At 40.4% G+C, this 21,542-nt stretch overlaps 2 protein-coding genes across 7 annotated transcripts in view; one reads left to right on the plus strand and one right to left on the minus strand.

Moving 5' to 3' along the window:
- Window positions 1-11,583, minus strand: part of Ethr (ecdysis triggering hormone receptor) — a 91,300-nt gene extending 79,717 nt beyond the window's left edge. For all 6 annotated transcript variants that reach the window (XR_013079836.1, XR_013079835.1, XM_076766724.1 and 3 more), the window contains exon 1: window positions 10,953-11,583. The gene's annotated coding sequence lies outside the window, so the exon portion shown is untranslated. The remainder of the gene's footprint in view (window positions 1-10,952) is intronic.
- E (nonribosomal peptide synthetase ebony) lies at window positions 5,479-21,360 on the plus strand. Its single transcript, XM_076766715.1, has 13 exons — window positions 5,479-6,032; window positions 10,333-10,465; window positions 10,765-11,040; window positions 11,985-12,140; window positions 12,246-12,472; window positions 12,835-12,897; window positions 13,282-13,492; window positions 13,604-13,771; window positions 15,678-15,874; window positions 15,931-16,126; window positions 16,283-16,643; window positions 18,911-19,361; window positions 20,324-21,360. The coding sequence occupies exons 2-13, from the start codon at window positions 10,333-10,335 to the stop codon at window positions 20,462-20,464; spliced, it is 2,580 nt and encodes an 859-aa protein (XP_076622830.1). The 5' UTR covers window positions 5,479-6,032; the 3' UTR covers window positions 20,465-21,360.
- Window positions 21,361-21,542: the final 182 nt, after the last annotated feature.

A 21,542-nucleotide genomic window follows, 5' to 3' on the forward strand; every position in this document is an offset into this window, starting at 1 on the left:
ACTTGGTTCGGTTTCCTACTTTATCCAGGTACAGGAGAGGTTGTTTATTCAAATTCCTAAATTGGCCGTATAAGCTAGACGAACCAACCTTCCGACTTGTCTAGACGAATCGGAAACTCGACTAATTCTTTCGTGTCCGAGAATGTTGTCCCTGAACGCGTTCGAGTCCTATAATCCTGAAACGATCGTACGCCCAACGACCGAGGACGACGTTCTGAATATTCATTAATTCGATCGGAAGGTTCGAAATATTACGAAGAGGCTGATTTCTTCGCGGATAAGGAAATTATCGGTTAACGCGTGCAATTATTGGCCTACGCAACGCGATATGCAAATGGGAATAAACGTGGTGCTGCGCCGTGGAATCCTGGAATTCATCGCCAGCGCGATTTAAAGGGGAAATTTTTCGGTGTAAATATGTTTTTACAATAATCCAAAAATAATTCTCGAGATCAGACGTCGAATAAAATAAAGCTGGACGAGTTTCCAATCGTCTAAAAATAGAATTTCGTTTTTTTTTGCAAGTATCCGAACGCGCGTATATGTATATGCACGGTGAGTTGCAATTCGTGGTATAAATTAAGTTAGATAGATTCTATGGCTCTAAACGAGTCGATATCGTGTCGCCTTTAAACAATGATGTTTCATTAACATTCTTACATACATAACTTTGTTTTTGCTTTTGCCACGATTCTACAAAGTAACAACATCCGTAATTGCCCAGCAATTACGTTGCAATTGCACGGTAATCCGACGGTTAAATAATTCACGATTATGATTGCACATCGCGATGTAATCACTATATTATTGCTGTACAATTATATCGTAGAAGTAATCAGACAACACTTTTTGTATTTTCTTTCCGTTACCGTTCATTATGCGATCGAAAATTATAAATAACGGAAAAATCCGGAGAATCTCGCGATGTTGATATCGCCGCGTGCTTCGGCAATTAAGAGGCTAATTATGCCCCGTAGAATCTGAATCGAATCGCGATAAATCGCTGGCTCGATCGAAGATCGCGTTAACCTTGAATTTAGATTTCCCGTTACGCGAATCCTCGGAGCATCGTGCTGAAATCTACATATTTTTTCCAGCCCCGTCTTTCCTCTCTCTCGTTACACCATTCCGTGGCATAATCTTACGATCCTCATCCGCGGCCATTTCCCGAATCTCGAATGGATCCATCGCGAAGGGAATTCTTAAACGGCACTCGTCCGGATGAATCGAATTTCTGAACCGTCGGTGATACGCGTTTTCCGCCGACTCGAGTATTCGTAATGCGACGATCTGCCGCAAGGAAATTACGGCGACGGCACGATTTATCGTTTCTGGTGTCCCGACACGTTCTCAAACACCGCGGTTCAAGATCCAGTCCATAAAACAAACGCCCGACCAAACGAATGGTATTTCCCCCCTACCTCCCAGACAAGAACAACTATTTCTGGAACGTTTGCTGATTTTTAGCCTCGATTCGCGCATGGAGCTTCGATCTAATTCGATTCGTTAAGTGGTATGTATTCTTCATTGCAACTCGATGATTTTTGCGCGAGTAAAGGGTTAATTTATGTTGAAAAATCATTAGTTTATTAGTGATTCGAAAGAAAATGACCCACCTTGTATGTTAGTCTGATACAGGTTGAATAAAAGACAAATAATTTGTACCAACAATGTTGCGACGTATGGTAACGGTACGTACGCGTTTCAAGTGGCCCGCTTAGTTGTGATGTATTCGCGACCATACCTCGTGTATTGCAAGAGTCAAGATCCAAGTCTCTTGCGCTTTATTATTACTAATATTGCTTTGTCTATCGTTCTACTTTTTCGTTTCAGTCTGATTCTACACTGGCCCGCTTAGTTGTGACATATTCACAACCATACCTCGTGTATTGCAAGAGCCAAGATCCAAGCCTCTTGCACTTTGTTATTACTAATATTGCCTTGTCTATCGTTCTGCATTCTCGTTTCAGTCTGACTCTAGACTAGCCCCCTTAGTTGTGACATATTCACAACCATACCTCGTGTATTGCAAGAGTCAAGATCCAAGCCTCTTGCACTCTATTATTACTAATATTATTTTATCTATCGTTCTACTGTCTCGGTTACTTCGATTCGATTCTAAACCAGGACTTAATTGCCCAGCTGTTAATAGATATTTATTTTATTTATTGCTGCAGAGCGAACCTTTTCCTGTTCCGTTTATCCGGCCTCCGGTATTGACGTGCGTCCGCGATTCAACACGGCGGGAGGCGAAAAAAACGAGGCGCGAAGCGTGACATTGCAATTAGAGAACAGCAACGTGCGATGAAACTCTCATGAAACACGCAACCCGGCCGCGCGCGAAGCAGTAAAAGGGTGATCCCCCGTCGAATCTGGAACTTCCAAGTGCATAATTCGATCAACGCGAGCGTTTCCAGTCAGACGAATCTTCGTCGAATAATATCGGCGACGATTTCGAACGCGATCACCCAAAAATTTAACAGTTTCGATTTCAGCGACAAAAATTTGGACTCCATGGATCCGTCGAAAGTCGTTATTTTTCGATCTAATACGAACCTTCGTAAATCACTCGACTTAAATAATTATATTTTTATTTGTTCGTGATGCATATTACATTAAACATCGCAAAAAAAAAAGTTATTATTTAAAATTTTCTTTGCTCCTCCTTCCCGGATAAATTCAAGGCGATCGTGGAAATTTTCGCGAACGCTTCGTGGACCCTCGACGAGCTCTAAATGCAAATGGCGGCTCGCTGGCCTAAGAAATCGCGTATAAAAGCGACTGGTATCGAATAATGAAATAATGAATCACTGGTATAATGGTTACAGAATATTACCGATGTTGCACGGTCGCGACGCATCGCCTTGAAGTTACGCAAGTGACGATATTTATTATAATAAATCTCCTTGGATCCCCTTGGGCCCCGTTCAAGTAGCGATTTACCGTAACAAAGTGATATCCAACGCCGGACAAGCGTTCATTTTCTAATATAGCGTTAAGTAGACACGGTGGAAGTTTAATGGAACGGTAAAGTGAAATAATTTTACGATCCGCTGGTTTCCTGAAGGTCGTTTTGACATTCATTTACCCGCCGTAAAATTACGCGACTCGCGAGGAGACGGGGAGCAGGGCGTAGAGGGAGAAGGGGCACCGTAATTAAGCATAATTCAAGGGTTATCGCGACCCGCAAATTCGGCGGACCTTTCGACGCCGGGATAATAATTGGTTCGCCCTTTTCAATCAAACGCGGGATCCCGTCGTTGACCCGGCCATTACGACCACTTTGTCATCGGCGCTGACGTATCGGGACGGGCCATAAATTGCCGCGCATTTTTCAAAATCTATTCCGCGCGAAACAGTCGGAGCAACGCCTCTCGAACCACGCCCACGATCCCCCGCGACAAACGAACACTTTCGAGCATTAAAAATAGATTCAAATCATATATTTTCGCGTTATTCGAACGGCAGTATTCGACTAACAATTTTTGAAATTTATTTTTTAGCAGATTGGTAATACAGAAAATTGAATTTCAAGTAATTTGACAAATGTATTTACGTTTTTGTTTGTACTTTTCAATTCCACGAATTTAATTCGTTGAGTCTTCTCATTTTTTGAGGATTCACAGATTGAGAACCACTGAATTGGACGCTGATTGTCGCTTAACCCCTTCGAACCTGAAGCTGACACACGTCTACAGGATAACGATATTTGCATCGATCTAACGACTCTATAATATCAATACACTGCAATTCAAACGTATACGAAAATTTATTTCTACTATCTCGATAGTTTGTTTTGTGTAATATTTTTCCGTTTTGCCACGAACGCGGTTTATTTTTTTTGTTCCACTCAGAAACATAAATGGGAAAACACGTAGTTTCCACGTATTATTAACGACGATATTCATTATCTTTTTTAATAATATATATCAACGCCCAGAAAAAATTGAGGGTATCAAAGAGATAAGGTAATTATTCGGAAGCATAAAAAAGGAGTGTAACAGATAACAGGAAACATAAATATGTACGAATTTACGTTCTCATCTAATGCATAGTTTGCTCGAACGTATACAAGACGTCATCGAATTTTTGGCAAATTATTTTCTGTAAAATACGGGAACAAACGAAAAATTTATTTATATTTTTTTTGCTTTTCTCTAAGCAACGAAATTAGAAATTTGGTAACCTTCGATTTCCCTCGAAAATAATAATTTGTAGGTCGTTAAAAATTGTTAGTAAATTCAGAAAATGCATAGAAAAATTTTGATCTTAATTTTAATCGAAGTTCAATTCGATAAATGTGTTTACTCTGTTTTGATAGTCACGAATCCGCTAACGTTTGCACCAAAACTCGATTGTGCACATTGTAGATTATTTAACTTCATTTCTCCGCGCAATGAAAACTTCCACTCGATTTTGCAATCGAAATGAAAGGAGCCATTAGTTTCGCCGAAGTAGATCAACGGTGCGATTACGAACGAATCTCTCGTGCTGGTGAGTATTAAAATTTAGAAACAGTGAATGGGGAAAACACACAGAAACCTAAAAAATCTAATTTCTACACCGCGCAATTCGATTTTACTCGTGTTTCCACCACGCGAAAACCTGTCTTTGATTTTGCAACTGAAACGAAACGAGCCATTAAGCTTCGTTGAAGTCGATCGACTGGTAGCTGTAATCGAGTTTCTCGCAATCATGAATATTAAATAAATTTCATTGTTATATCTTAATATTAAATAAATTTCATTGTTACGATCGACTAGCGATCGCTAATACTAATTATTTTATTAAATTTATTTCATTTACCATTTGATAGAATTCTTCTACTTCGAGAAAAAGTTGCTTCTAACTTTCTGATTAAAATAAAACAGCTCGATACGATCTGCTTTCTGATTGCCAACGTCACGTATACCGAGAACGGTGCATCAGACAGAGAACGCGTTAATAAGTCTCAACGAAGACATTCTTATTTCCATCTAATTATTTATTTTTTAATTTGTTTTCATTTTATAGGCTACATGAAAGCTTCTTTTCGTTTCTGTTTCAATTTTACGTTTCTCAATCTTATTATTGTTTTTTTTATTAAGGTTGATTCAAATTGGTGGTTCAAACAAGGTGTTAAACTCAAAAACAAAACATTGTTTTCATTTTATAGGCTACTTTTGTTTCTGTTTCAATTTTACATCTCACAATCTTACTATTCTTTTTTCTTATTAAAGTCGCTTAAAATTGGCGGTTCAAACAAGGCGTTAAACTCGAAAAAAAAGATTTGTTTTCGTTTTGTACGCCGTGTAAAAGCTTTGGTAAGACCGATTGACCCTAGATTACGACGAAAGGAAAATCGAAGGAAGTTCGTGGAAGCAGCTTCAGAGACTCTGAATGCGTATAACTGAAGTAGCGAGCGGTTCGATGCAAGTGGACGACGTCGAAGGGGCCAGCCGGTGCAGCAACAGCGGCACAAAAGATGCAGAGATGGTGGTGGCAGGATGGGGGACAACGAACAATTCAGGGTCCTCGTAACCGGTTCCATATAAAAGCACATGCCACGTCAACGGGAGGAGACATTCTCACCGAGTAATCGGGCCGGTGATGACTGAAAATCGCGTAAGATCGTCGAATTGCGCCCCGAGGAACCGTGTTTCGTCGTATTCGCGCGAGATCCGCGACTAACTGTGCGCGCGTCACTTGAAACCGACGAGTATCGAACCGACGACTACCAAAAATCCAACGATCGAAAAGCTCCGACGGTCCAGGAATCGATAAATGAAAATCTCACGCTGGGCAAACTCGAGCGAACGGAGGATCGACGAGAGGAAACGGAAGATTGAAAATTCGCGAACATTAACCGTGGCTCGTGGTTGAAAATCAGGGTAACAGTGTGGGAAAAGTGAAAATCGACTCTCGAATTCGAAGATACGGAGTGTAATCCGTCGAGACGCTATCGTGGATTCTTTTACAATTGGACACCGTGTATAGGGAAGACAAAAGGCGAGGATAAGCGAACCCGGGATCCGTGAGAAAGTACTTCTGAGGTGAGTGAGCGAAACGTTGGAACTGTCGAGTGATGTGCGGGGATCAGTGATGGGATCGAGTTTAATAAACAAATTTTATGTTGTTATTATCGTCTTACAATACGTTCTCAAATTAACGGGTATGAAATATGCGATTTACGTAGTAGAAACGAATTTGATCTTATAACGAGTAAAACTGAACGACCTTTATAGCGAATCATTACCCACGATCGAATAAAAAATCCTCGCAAACCTCATCGAAAACCATTGACGAATCAACAAAGTCAGTCCATCGCGCTTTCTCTGAAGCTACCATAACAAACTCTGTCATCTTACTAGCTGAAATCAACGTTACGAATGAATTTGGTCTCTACGAGCACGAATTTTTCTGGATCAAGTTAGTTCATCAGCTTCGTCTCCCTCGAGAGGCCTCCCACATTCGCATAATCAGAGTTGTAAAACTAATTCACCCTCCTTGTTACGTTCACATTGATTCCACACTACTACTCGTCGATTAAAATTCTAGTCGAAGCCCATACTCTACCGAAATTGACATCAATAAATGAATAATAATAATACGTGGCAACCGAGGTGCCTGATCGTTCTGAAGACAATCCGCGTGAGCCCGTTTGACAATCATCGCGCAGAGTAATCATCTTTGCGAGAGTTTTCAAATAGCATTCTCTAACCCTGATACTGCTAGTTTAACACTAGGTTTACGGACACTCGTGCATATTTTTATTATAATTCGCTACATTGACAGTTGCATTAAAATGCAGTTTTTTCTTTTAATTAGAGTTACATCAATTCGATTCAACATAAATTGCTAACAAATAATATTTATGAGTCCTATAACGTTAAGTTTAGAATCTGAATGCGTCAAATTGACGCGTACCGTAAATCTAGTGTAAATGACCTTACGATTAATGTTGAACTCGTCCCACTGATCGGTAAAAGGAATCATTTGAACTTATGTAACTTGTCACTTGAATTTTTAATTTGAAAAAATAACACTTTTTAAAAATTTCCCATGGAAGTTCGAGTTAGTGTAATTGGATCGGACGTTGATAAAATCTGCTTAAAACGATCGAATGGTGAAAGGTCCAGCTGTCGATCGACACGATCTATAATCCGTTAAATGAAAGTAATAAGGTAATAAAATCTGTCGAAGAAAATATGCATCCAGATTGTATCGTAGCGGCAATAAAACGAGTAGACGGGTTCGGTAATTGCGTGGGAATGTTTCGTTGCACGAGAAAAGTCGCTCCAAAACATTTTAGCGACAAAATACTAAAAATACATAAACATACAGGCTGAGTCTCGTAACCTGACGACTTCGAACAACTCAACAATTATTGAAAAAAACATTTTTTTCGTGCAACACATAGTTATGAGACTCAGCCTGTATAATAAAACTAAAACCCGGAGGAAAATATTATTCTAACGCGTTAAATTCCAAGTAGAATATTAATTGAGAAATTGGAATGTGTACTTTACGACGAGCCCGTCGATCCGACAATTTCGAAGTGATTTATATCGTTCCACGCGGACTGATTTACGACTATGATTTTCAATAATTGCCATAAAGAACGCGCGGACGCAATCCAACCGCCACTTTCATCGAGCGGAACGCGTACTTTTCGTTTCTTTGTAACTATTGCATAGCAAACGTGGGTTATGTAATGCGTCGTGCGCATTTGTATTTCGCTCTGCCAATTTCCGTTGGAACGCGCGGCCCCATGGTCTCGTTTCGAATCGAAAGGCGCGTTGCACCGGACCGTTCTCTACGAATTTTTGCTGCCATTGTTCCGCGACTCATCGTCGTCAGAAGCCTCGATACGAGAGAACAAAGTTTCGAAATTTTATTTTTTTACTTTACTTTGTCGTAACTGGTATTTTTCTGACCCAAGGGACAATTTTGATTCTCGAAAATGGCGCCCGGAAAAAATTGATTTATATTTTTTTAAATCTCTAGTTCTAGCGATAAAGGCGCGTCTGCTGAATATTCTCTCCAAATTTGAAGTCAATCGGTCCGCTAGATCTTGAAATATCATGTAAGCTAGTTTAAATGCGTTTTTTTAAACAAGGAGCTATAACTCTCGCAATTTTTAATATTTTTTGATGGAAAAAATACTGCACATACCTATAAGACGAATAAATATTTCTGCAAAATGTCAGTACGAAACAACCTACCTGTCGTTAAAAAAAAATCACAAAGAAAGGCCGAAGAAATGACATAGACAGCAATACCTCCTTAAAATTAAGAAATTTAAAAATAAAATTAATACTTCCGAGAATTTCTGCGCGTGGTGTGAAAAAGGAAACGAATTCGCGACAGGAAAGGCAGGCAGGTGGTCAAATGTTTTAATTGACACGGTCTCTTGGGCAATACAAATTAGATTGCCCATTAGTCCGTTGGTAACGAGACAGTTGCGATTGCTATCTTTATATAGTGATGAATTCCAGTGATTAAGTCGAAGTATGTTACGAAGATAAATGGCGGTCGTTTAGGCGCAACAATTTCTAAAGTGTTCGCCGTGTTTAAGCAGCAGAAATCTCCGAACCCCATAAAATTAATTGTTTACAAAACTCAAACGTTGCGTTTAGAATATTTTTACAACTTACTTCCGATAAAAAATTATCTCTCGAGCTCTTTTTTTTCTATATGCAAATACACGCGAGAAGTCGATGCATTAACGGATCCCATATTGCGTTAGATAGAATTATATTTAATGGGGTTATTGAAGTTCACGATAGTTACTAGTCACGTTCCTCGTAGAGAAAGTTTTCAACGAGAACGTGTATTCTTCGTCGTAGCGCGGCTTCTTCGATATTACCTTTCGGTGAAATCGTTTCCAAATTCAAGATTAAATCTCGAACATCGCGAATTTAAATATCAGTCGATATTTTTGTTACGATATCGTTTCTTTCGTTACTTTTACCTTGATTCGAAATGAAGATTCTTCTTGGTGGTGTTTCAAAAACACTACTCTGTTCTCGATAAATTGAAAGAATTTTTTAAATATTAACTTAGTCAGCGAAAAATGAGAACGCTGAGACACTATCCAAGAGCGTCGTGAGCCTTCCAGGCTACGTGCATTTTAGATACAAATCTTCTGGGATCTTCGTCTCTTATTCATAGAAAAATCTAAGAGTATCTTTGATCTCCCAGGAATCGAGAACGAAAACGCAAGATTTTATCCGAAAGATTGCGTCTACGAGTGTTTTACATCATTTAGGAGTATCTTAATATCTCGATCTGTTATTTAAATATTCATGAATCCAAGCAACACAACCGCGTTTCCTCGAACGTAGGTGTTAACTTGCCCGAGAAGGCCACCGCGTTGCTATCGTACATTTCTCGTTTTCGATTGATAGAAACGAACCGATCTCGATCTAATCGTCAAGGTTGATCTTTTCAGACGTCTCGTCTGGAACTGGATCACCTTAAGGCACTTTCTTTTTCATATGCTCGAAGGATACAACCCGACTGTTACAACCTGCCAAATGATTTCATTGTTAACAATGCTCGTGCATTATGAAACCGGTGACTGGTGCACCAGCACCGTTCGACTCGCTTTCGCGAACACACCTGCCAGTGCTATCGTTAAACTCTCCCGTTCCCAATGCAAAATCCCTATTATATGTTAAATTTCCAAACAAAATTTGCCAATAACCGATTCTTTTTATATCGATACTTTCGATCAATTTTTAATTACACGAAACGGCACGCAAGAGGGGTTATGGGGTTCCTTGTAAACAAAATATTAAAAAACACATACAAAATTGTTGAATAGTCCTCGTTGCTGTATACAAAATCGTTTCGACTGTAATTTTCAAATGTATTTCGTATATTTAGAAGGAGGTCCTTAAAAGTCACATATAAGCGGGCACCACGTGATTTCTTGTAAAAAAAAATATACACGATACCATTTTTTCGTTTCGAGCTCTGATTACAAAATTATTGAATCGTCAAATGTACATTTCGTATACGTCGATCAAATTAGTTTACCCAATTAAGCAAAATTGTACAACATTCAACAGGCGAAGGTAAGAGAATTTTACCGACGATTTAAATTGTTGCTGTCGCGTTTTTTCCTCGATCAGTGGAACCAGAGAGAAAATGTGTAAAAGTTATTAGCCTCTGGCGACGCGTCGCGCGTTTGATTTGTCATTTGGGATTCGAGGCTGCTCGTAAATCACGAGGTCGTTCGCCATTTTCCCCGCGACACGAGCGTCGTTTTCCGCGAAACGCGATTCAATTAATCGAACCGACCGACCAAAGACGCTCCCTGTAGAACTCAAAAACGTCTACCTGCAGATGGGGACCATTCTACAACAGTCGGTCTTGAAAGGCCGGCAGACCGACGGCATCAAGGAGAAGGATTTGCTTCATAAATTATTCAATGAAACGGCGGCAAATTATTCCAGTCAGCTGGCGATCTACTACGAAGGTACGTGTCATTGGCGTTATTAGAGGGGGGAGGATACAAAAAGGAACGCGAACAAGAGACAGGGAAAAACAATAAAAGACTGTTACTAGAAATCAATTAACGTCGACCGTGCGTTTCGCGCTCTATTAACGTACCGACGACGGAATTATTTTTTGCGCCACCAGCGTCCATGATGATACTTTTTTACGACAATTAGAAACAGACTGAAATCGAAAATCCTCGGAGAAATATAAAAAATAATTTGCGACTGAAAAATAGAATTTCTTTTCTTTTCGATAATTTAATTTGCGATTTCGCAGATGATAATGGCGACGAGCACGCGCTCACCTACGACGAACTGAATCAGCTGACCAACAGGATCGCGCGAGTTTTGAAAAAATGCGAGAAACCCGAGAACACGTCGCAATCGTTGGTGGCCGTTTGCATGAAGCCGTCTCACCGACTTCCGGCGGTGCTGCTCGCTATAATCAAAGCTGGAATGGCTTACCTGCCTCTGAACGCGGAGTTCCCGATGTCCAGGGTGAAACACGTTCTGCAGGAGGCGAGGCCTTTCATGGTGCTGATGGAGGAAGATGGTAAGCGACGACGCCACTTCTTTCTTTTCCTCTTCTTCCACGAGTCGACGCTGGTACAGCGGAAGATCATTCTGTCACGAAAAAGAAATTAATTTATTGCCTGCGGATATCAGGAGACCGAAACTTTCACTTCAGACAATTGTAAACTACACAGTTTAAAATTTGCATTACGAATCTCGTTTGAATTTACTTCCTTTAACGTTTTAAATGTTTAATGGCAATATCGTGGCGCGTCTCCAGCGCTCACCGATAGAGGGACACTCGACCTATACCTTTCTCACAAGTAATCCACCTATTCCTATATACACGCTTCTCGTTTGAATGTCCTGTGCCTAATGCTCGATTTATATCGTGCGTTTCGATTTTAATCGTAGTTAGTGAAAAGAAGAAATATCATAACATAAATCGACCTTCCAAAATCAGCTACCCTCTCCTCTGACTGCTGGTGCAGAATATAATTTGAGAGCGAATATGATCTGCAAAAGGGCTAATTTAAGGACAACAAAGCTCCCCCTGTATCTGCTACAATTTCGATTTTTCATAACAATTGCATAAAGTATCGATCCCAGATGCCGTGGAACATTTCTCAGTTTCGCTAGTTTTGAAGCATCGAGAGTCATTATTTACGTCGAGAAGGTTAAGAACTGCACGAAAGTATGTAGTTCACCTTTACGTTCGCGCTCCAAAGCGATTCCTCGTCAACGCGGTAAACGAAAGAGCCTTGACGCCTATGCAAATCGCCCGCGCGATTTAAGGTCAAAGCGAGAGAGCAACCCCGCTCCTTCCGTCGCGTAATTCTCCAGGAACAACTTCCTGAATGCTTGTCCCGAGGCGGACAGACTTTAATCGACAGCCGCTATGCTACGTAAATCCGCCGTATTTTCGCTTGCCAAGGGATGCTTAGAAATTGGCGCGCGATTAAACTCCTATTATAAATCTTCCAGCCGATTCGTCGATCTACGAGGGCACGATCGCGATCACGTACGATCAGCTGGTGAGTCGAAGTCGTTGCGAGGAGAATGGGAACTTGGACCACCATGAGGACCCTGAACAATACGCCATCGTTCTCTACACTTCCGGTAGCACGGGCACACCGAAAGGTAAACAAAAAAATTCCAATTACTCCGTGTTTGTGATTTTTAATTTGAGTATTTATACGAAGAGACACTGTCAATTTTAAAGAACTCTTTTTTTGTTATTTAAAGGAGTGCTTCTTCCACACGCGACGGTATTGAATCGATTGCAATGGCAATGGCGCGAGCTACCCTACGCAGCGAACGAGAAACACTGCGTCTTCAAAACGTCTCTGACCTTCGTCGACAGTGTTTCTGAGATTTGGGGGCCTCTTCTGCAGGGTCGTACCCTGGTGGTCGTTCCTAAACACGTTACGAAGGATCCAGAGAGATTCGTGCAAGTACTGGACAAGCACAAGGTTAGACAGTAACGATACACGCTGACACCCGCTTACAAGTAACGTTGCCCGGATTCAAGTGACCATCTCGTTCGCTGTCTACATTTATTCAGCACAAACGATACGCTACGACGCGTGCAACTATCCCTGAATAATTTAAGTGAACTTCGTCGATGATACTATCGAATAACGTCGGTTCAAAGCGACAAAAATCTTACCCCGCTTTCAAGCGACTTGGAGGTCCTAGTTTCGTCGCTTGAACCGAGGAAACTACCGTATTTAGAATTTTTTACGTAAATTATCGTTGGACCAAAAGCGTCTAGCCTCTCAAGATCAATGGGAAATTGTCCCATTGTTTGTTGACAATTTTTCGACGGTTTCAGATTCAACGATTGGTACTGGTACCGTCCTTACTGCATTCCATGCTCATGTACCTGAGTCTACGGGTGAGTAACGTGTCTGTGATACTTGTTACATTCGTCCAATCATAAAGGTTTGTTATCAGAATTCCTACAATAAGATTTTCAAATTTATTTTGCCATTTTACTTTCTTCGTCGCTAATTTTACTATACAAACAGTACGTGTTTTCGCGTAGCTATTTATCGCGCGGAGAGTCCCAAGTCGAACTTTTGGGCACGGAAACACGAACCTATTTAGACGCGATAAATCATAGCGCTCCTTGCGTTGGATGTTTCAATTAAACGCGCCAGCCAGCCATTACTCTTAAGTATCCTCTAAGTATATAATTCGAACGGCCGTGTATATAGTAATTATCCAATTTAACCGTCAATCATATTGTAATTCAATTTAATCCTCCGCCTCGTTTCAGGACAAGGACAACGTACTCCGTTCGTTGAAGTTATGGATATGTTCCGGTGAAACGCTATCAGTCTCGTTGGCGGACCAGTTTTTCGCCACGTTCCGCGACAACGACAAAGTTTTGGCCAACTTGTACGGAAGTACGGAGATCATGGGCGACGTCACCTATCATCTGATCGACAATCGTAATCAGCTACAGTCGGCGGAAAAAGTCCCCATAGGTAACGACGATAGAATTTTCAGAACTCGAGAACCAAAGTAGCAATAACGTAGTGGTAATTCTGAATCAAAGTAACATAATAAAACGAAACGAAATGATATTTTACGTACAGGAAAGCCGTTGGACAATTGCATCGTCTACGTAGTAAACAAAGAAATGCGACTGGTGCCCCAAGGAGACGTAGGTGAACTGATAGTGGCTGGAAGGAACCTAGCAGCTGGATATATACGTGACAACGACTCTCGCAAGTTCCTCGACAACCCTCACGCCATCGATCCAGGTACAAATGTCGCTTCTGAATATTATTATCAACCGAACAACGCGATCCCTAAGGAGATGCACGAGCCTCGAGGCTAGATTTCAAAGCTGTTTTTCAATAGTTCTCATTCTGAGATTCCTTGGAAAAGACCACAAATAGCAAACTACGATCCACTCCAAATTAAATTCGAACCGTACTTCCTATCCTTTCGCGATGACTGAAATATTATAACGAATACGAGTGATTAACTAGTACATCGAGAGTCCAAGTTACGAAGCAAAACTTAATACTTAATACGATAAGAACTCGTTAATTGCGAGCTGCCCCTAACGAACACGCGACAAGCTCCTCCTCCGATAATTACAGTAGCTTTAATATCTTGAAAAATCCTCGACGGAAGCTAAAGTTTAAAAAAAAAAAAGATAAAAACTCCACCGAGAGACTCGATCGAGGTTGATTTTTATACGATTCGGTATAATCACGCGTAACCGTGGCGTATTGTCACGCGTGCGTGACGTTGGCCCGTAGGGAGAATCGACGGCGACCCACATGCGGCGCACTGGGCAGCGAACCGATATTTTTCTTCACGTAGTAGAAGAATTCGAACAGAAAAATCTACAATGCCTTTCATTGTCAAGAAGAAGCAAAAAACCGTAGTGCAAAGTACGCGCAAGACCATACATGAGCTGTCACGTCCGCGTATCTACGAATCCGTTAACTCTCGAGGAACGAATTAATTAACTTCGTACAATTGATTAAGGAAACTCTCTCGGTTAAGCAAAGGATAACTTGTTTCGAAGCGACGGCAGTTTATGCCAACAACTGCGCAGATCTTGTTCGAGGACTCGCGTTACGCGGTTTCGAAAACGGATCGCCGACGTATATCTTGGCGCGCGGGCATGATTTAACGCGCGTCTCCTTTTTTCCCCACCGCGCATAATCTCGTTAAGAATGTAGCATTCGCGACCGACCCTGTTCCGTGCAAGAATAATTCACGCGGCCCGTGGAAATCCCGCGTTTTTCCCCGTTCTAGGTGACGCGCGCGCGCGCGCGGATCGTCCATAAATCACGGGTGAAAATTTATTTATCCTCGACGCGTCTCGTTGGGCGATGCATTATTAATGAGAGCGAACGAAAGGATCGCCGGGTTCGAACAGAAAAACGAAATTTTTCTCCGTCCCCGTTACCCCCACTCCCCGTAAACGGTGTTCATCGTCGTGTTCTTGTCGTCTATTGTCTACTTTTTGTCGCTTGCATCGTTATTTACTACTTGGCTACTGATTATCTAAACGCATTACCAACCGTAAACACTTGTACCAAGCACGTGTGATTAAGGATAAATAAGAAGTTTTCCGCGAGCATTCAGAATAGAATAGAAAATATTTGTCTGTTCGTCAGGAGCTAATTAGAATTCGATGTTTCAAGAAACTTTGTTAATACTTGTTAAACACTTCTATCTTTGATTCGTTATTTAAAATTTTGGGCCATGCTCCTAAATCGCTTTTGCTTTCGAAATCCTACATATCCTTTTCACTTCCTCTTCTAGGTATCGCCCTATCTCGTCTTTGATCCCCAATCTAGATCCAGCGATCCTTACCACTCTCTTTTCCTCCCTGGCTTAAATATTTAGCCATCTCTCCTCGTCGTCGCGTCTTTATATCATCCCCTGTAGCATATCCACTTTCAAAAATACGAGGTCCTTGACAATAGTGGTCAGTGGGCAACGGAATTTATAGAGATACCTAACTTAGAAAAAGTCTGCTATCCAAATTTTAATTTCTATATTCGTCGACGAACAATCATCGAAGCTATAACTTCTATGAAAATAGAAATAATGATATAAAAGTTTTCTACGTTCGTTGACAAGATTGAAATAAAATAGTAGCCCTAACCGTATACACTGATACAATAGTACGCTTTTGAACAGAGTATTCGAGGATCTATCGTACGGGCGACTACGCCAGGATATCGAAAGGGGTTCTCATCTACGAAGGACGCGTAGACTCGCAGATAAAAGTACGCGGACATCGCGTGGATCTGACGGAGGTGGAGAAGGCTGTGTCCAGGGCGCCCGGCGTCGACAAAGTGGTCGTTCTCTGTTACAAACCGGGAGAATTGTCTCAGGTACGCTATCTAAAACGAGACACGGAAGCTATTTGACTTTATAAATTTCTTCTCAGACGCTCCTCGCTTTCGTGACTACTACGAACGGTTTGTCCGCATGCGCGGAGAAAGTAGAAACGTATCTGCAAGCTACTTTGCCACTGTACATGCTGCCACAGATCGTCGTCGTGGACAGCATACCGCTCTTAACGAACGGAAAGACGGATCGTCAGACCCTTTTGAAGCAGTACGAATCCTCCAACGTCAACAATGGTATCGAGAGATAAAAGTTTATTAATAAAATAAAAATCTTTGATTAATCTCGCTGAAAGGCGTTCGTCGTCGACCTTGTCGAGAACGACGTCTTAAAAAATGAATCTTGGAAATTACCATATTCGTTTTCACATTTTTCTCTGCCCTGTCTCGTAGAGAGCGACGACTACGTCAATTGCGATTACGACGGCGTCCCTGAGAAGGATCTTAAAAAAGCGTCGGTCCTGTTCCCCACGGTGGCGTCGGTGATAGGCCGGGGCGCACGTGCGAACGTCACGCTCGATGCAAATTTCTACGAGCTAGGTGGAAACTCCTTGAACTCGATCTACACCGTAACGAAGCTGAGGGATCAAGGTTACGAGATAGGTATCACGGAATTTATCACGGCGAAGAATCTGTCCGAGGTGCTCAACCGAATGAAGATCAGCACCGACGACACGCCGCCGGAGAACAACCTCAACGAGGAGGAGCATCGCTTCGAAATGTTGAACGACAGCCACAAAGAGGATACGATCGAGTACGTACAACCGACTGACTTGCATTGACACACTCTGGGATATACCCCCAAAATTCTACGCACTTTCGAGAACAAAATTTAAAAAGGTGAAATTTTTGGACAAAATTGAAATATTCCAAATCATTCCAAAAAAATTATTTTCGGCTGCGGACGTCAATTACAATCATTTTTGGTGAAGAGACATACCTCCGAAATCCTACCCACTTTCGAGAAAAAAATTCGAGAAGATGTGAAAGTTTTCGACAAAATTGAAAAATTTCAAATCGTTCTAAAAAAATTATTTTTGGTTACACTGGTCAATTACAATCATTTTTGGTCAATAGACATACCCTCGAAATCCTACCCACTTCCGAGAAAAAAATTCGAGAAGATGTGAAAGTTTTCGACAAAATTGAAAAATTTCAAATCATTCTAAAAAAATTATTTTTGGTTACACTGGTCAATTACAACCATTTTTGGTCAATAGACATACACTCGAAATCCTACCCACTTTCGAGAAAAAAATTCGAGAAGATGTGAAAGTTTTCGACAAAATTGAAAAATTTCAAATCGTTCTAAAAAAATTATTTTTGGTTGCATTGGTCAATTACAATCATTTTTGGTCAATAGACATACCCTCGAAATCCTACCCACTTTCGAGAAAAAAATTCGAGAAGATGTGAAAGTTTTCGACAAAATTGAAAAATTTCAAATCGTTCTAAAAAAATTATTTTTGGTTACACTGGTCAATTACAATCATTTTTGGTCAATAGACATACCCTCGAAATCCTACCCACTTTCGAGAAAAAAATTCAAGAAGATGTGAAAGTTTTCGACGAAATTGAAAAATTTCAAATCGTTCTAAAAAAAATATTTTCGGTTACACTGGTCAATTACAATCATTTTTGGTCAATAGACATACCCTCGAAATCCTACCCACTTTCGAGAAAAAAATTCGAGAAGATGTGAAAGTTTTCGACAAAATTGAAAAATTTCAAATCGTTCTAAAAAAATTATTTTTGGTTACACTGGTCAATTACAATCATTTTTTATGAATAGACATACCCCCGAAATCCTACCCACTTTCGAGAAAAAAATTCGAGAAGATGTGAAAGTTTTCGACAAAATTGAAAAATTTCCAATCGTTCTAAAAAAATTATTTTTGGTTACACTGGTCAATTACAATCATTTTTGGTCAATAGACATACCTTCGAAATCCTACCCACTTTCGAGAAAAAAATTCGAGAAGATGTGAAAGTTTTCGACAAAATTGAAAAATTTCCAATCGTTCTAAAAAAATTATTTTTGGTTACACTGGTCAATTACAATCATTTTTGGTCAATAGACATACCCTCGAAATCCTACCCACTTTCGAGAAAAAAATTCGAGAAGATGTGAAAGTTTTCGACAAAATTGAAAAATTTCAAATCGTTCTAAAAAAATTATTTTTGGTTACACTGGTCAATTACAATCATTTTTTATGAATAGACATACCCCCGAAATCCTACCCACTTTCGAGAAAAAAATTCGAGAAGATGTGAAAGTTTTCGACAAAATTGAAAAATTTCCAATCGTTCTAAAAAAATTATTTTTGGTTACACTGGTCAATTACAATCATTTTTGGTCAATAGACATACCTTCGAAATCCTACCCACTTTCGAGAAAAAAATTCGAGAAGATGTGAAAGTTTTCGACAAAATTGAAAAATTTCCAATCGTTCTAAAAAAATTATTTTTGGTTACACTGGTCAATTACAATCATTTTTGGTCAATAGACATACCCTCGAAATCCTACCCACTTTCGAGAAAAAAATTCGAGATGATGTGAAAGTTTTCGACAAAATTGAAAAATTTCAAATCGTTCTAAAAAAATTATTTTTGGTTACACTGGTCAATTACAATCATTTTTGGTCAATAGACATACCCTCGAAATCCTACCCACTTTCGAGAAAAAAATTCGAGAAGATGTGAAAGTTTTCGACAAAATTGAAAATTTTCAAATCATTCTAAAAAAAATATTTTTGGTTGCATTGGTCAATTACAATCATTTTTTATGAATAGACATACCCCCGAAATCCTACACACTTTCGAGAAAAAAATTCGAGAAGGTGCAGAGAATCGAATGCTTGCGAGAGAGACGAGAGCGTAGCCCTCTGGAGGCGAGTACGGGAAATGACGCCACATTACCCCCTTCCCCCTGCCACGTATGCAACAAACGACGTTGTTAGCAACCTTGTTCTACTATGTCGCAGCCGAAGGATTTAATAATCGAAGGAAATGATTTCGCAGAATCATCACGGAGAGTTTCTACAGCAAAGCGGACTTGGAGCAATGGCTGATGCCGGACGTGTCGAGGGACGACTATCGCCTAATGATGGAGATGCTCTGGGAACCTTTGGTCGAGAAAAACCTGAGCTTCGCGGTGAAATCGTCGCGGGACGGCAGGACGATCGGCGTGGGCCTGAACTTTGACCTGTGGGACGAACCCGAGCTGATACTCGACTCCAAGTTAACGATCGTCTTCGAGTTCCTGGAGTACCTAGAGGCGCCGATCCGAGAACGAAAGCTACCCAAAGGGAAAGGACAGATAATCCACAATTTCATGATGACCACCAGCAGCGATATGAACCCGGCCGAGAACGTGATACTGATGAAAGAGATGGAGGAATATTGTTTAGAATTGGCCAAGAGGAAAGAGTACGCTGGAATATTTACTACGAACACCAGTCCGCTCACGCAGGTAGCGATTCCAAAACGTTTTAATAGCGTGGGAGCGTTATACATAGTGGCAGTTTGCGTTGGCCATTAATCAATTACATATTTAATCGATTATTTGCAATTCGACATCAACTGCAATGATAAAGTCCAATTTCAATTGCAAAATTAATCGCGCGAGACCAAACTTCGATGGCCGCGCTGTTTTTCGCTGTTGAACGTTCCATAAACATTTATATATTGCACAATTTTACCATTAAGTAAACAATATCGATTGTATTAATTTATATGGCTCGTCGATATTGCCATAAATATCGCTACATGTACATTCTCATGGAAACAGTGAAATCACGTATGCGTGACAATGGCCGTCAAAGCGTTGGATTTCTGTCTTTCGTTTGACACGTGTTGCTGGCCGATCGTAACACCGAAAAACCGGTGCACCGTTCTTGAAAGTTCTCGTTCGGACTCGAAGCACGAGAAATTCATTAATGCGAAACACGAAACGCAATCACCGTCGATCATTTTAACTTTCGCCGTGGTCGAGCACGAGGTTCGGTTAATCTTGCAATTTTAAGAAACCGCCATCGTAGAATCTCTTTTAACGATGTCGTTCTTTCGAAGAGGCCGACCTCTTCGCGGATGAAACGTATAAAGTAGATAACTCGAGTAACAACGTTCGACCGTTAAAGCTTTGCTTATTGTTAGTGTTATGGCAGACACCCTTCGTCTTTTCCAGCCCGTTCCGGTATTGTCTAGCGTAAAGTTCTTAAGTAAAGTGTCGAACGTTGCTGTCGAAGCAATCTAACTTCGGAATCGTCTTTGAAATTCCCGCCGGGGCAACTGGCTAAAAGCACTAATCCCAACCTACGTGACTGTTTCTCGCGGTGTCGAGAAATACCAGAAAAGTCACACCTTACGTGGAGTCTATTCTTACTACGTATTCGTATAACTTAATGCTGAATTTGCCTGTTTATTTTGTCGCAGCAACTCGGAATGGACGTGTTCGGATACGAAACGATGCTGACGTACCAAGTGAACAAATACAGTGCTCCTGATGGAACGAAGCCCTTTGGGAAAGCGCCGAACAGTCAACTGGCAATTTGCTCGTTAAAAATGATCGACTAATGCCCTCTGGAACGGATGCATTAGCAATTTACGTCGCGCGAGGGCGCAATTTATCACGGTCATTCACGGCAGTAAAATTGCATATTCTAAGCGCCGGAGTTCGAAAAATTTTATTCGCGAATGATTGATACAAATTTTACACTTATTCGTAAATTAACTTTTGCCTAAAAGATTAATTTACGAATGAAAGAATTTTTAGTCGGTATGCACGAATAAAATTTGCACGACTTTGCTAACTATGTCTACGAATGCACGATAGAAACGACATCGAGTATTAATTTATTTTAACAAAGCATTATCGTGACGTATAAGTACGTGCATTTTCGCAAATTAATCGTACCGCGCATACAATTATTTCGTATTTCAGTATAATTAATCGTCATTATTAGTTTCTGTTTGCACTACCGTGCTCAATGGCGGATGTGAAAGCAACAGAGGCTTGACCTCCTACACCCAAAAAAAAAATCTATTATTCGAATCTTAATTGCTTCAAATGATTTCTTTAACCGCTGATGAATATTGAAAGATCATTAAAACTCGAACATTTGTTAGCCTTCCACCCTTTGAGCTTTTCTAAATCTGCGACTTAATTAAGGAAAATTGTAAATATTTTTGTACATACATAGACAGCATATGTGATAGAGGACTCCTTTCTCCCTGAAGCTCCAGTTAAGACTGCTCAAACTCTTCGTCGGATTTCCTGTACAGAATTTTAAAATCAATATCCACATGGAAATACAACGGAAATTTAAGCGTATAAGAATAAATTAATAGGTTAAGTAAGTTATAATGCGACCCAAATATGAAAATTGTTGATTAATTTAATGAAACTAATTCGAATACCTTCTGGTGCTCTGTTTTTAACCGTCAAGTTACTGTACATTGTAAATAAACTATATTATAACAAATAACGTGTTCGTCCTTTTACTCTCAACGATTCGAATACTAGAATAGTTTTAAAATATCAGGAATATGATATCAGTACCTTCAACGTTTGGACTCAAAACTAACTAAGACCTCTGTGGTTTCCCATTTTTCGCATAGACTGCAGCACATACTGATCTCACTCAATTTCACT

The sequence above is a fragment of the Colletes latitarsis genome, chromosome 6 (genome assembly GCF_051014445.1).
Source record: "Colletes latitarsis isolate SP2378_abdomen chromosome 6, iyColLati1, whole genome shotgun sequence".
In the NCBI taxonomy this organism is placed as follows: Eukaryota; Metazoa; Arthropoda; class Insecta; order Hymenoptera; family Colletidae; genus Colletes; species Colletes latitarsis.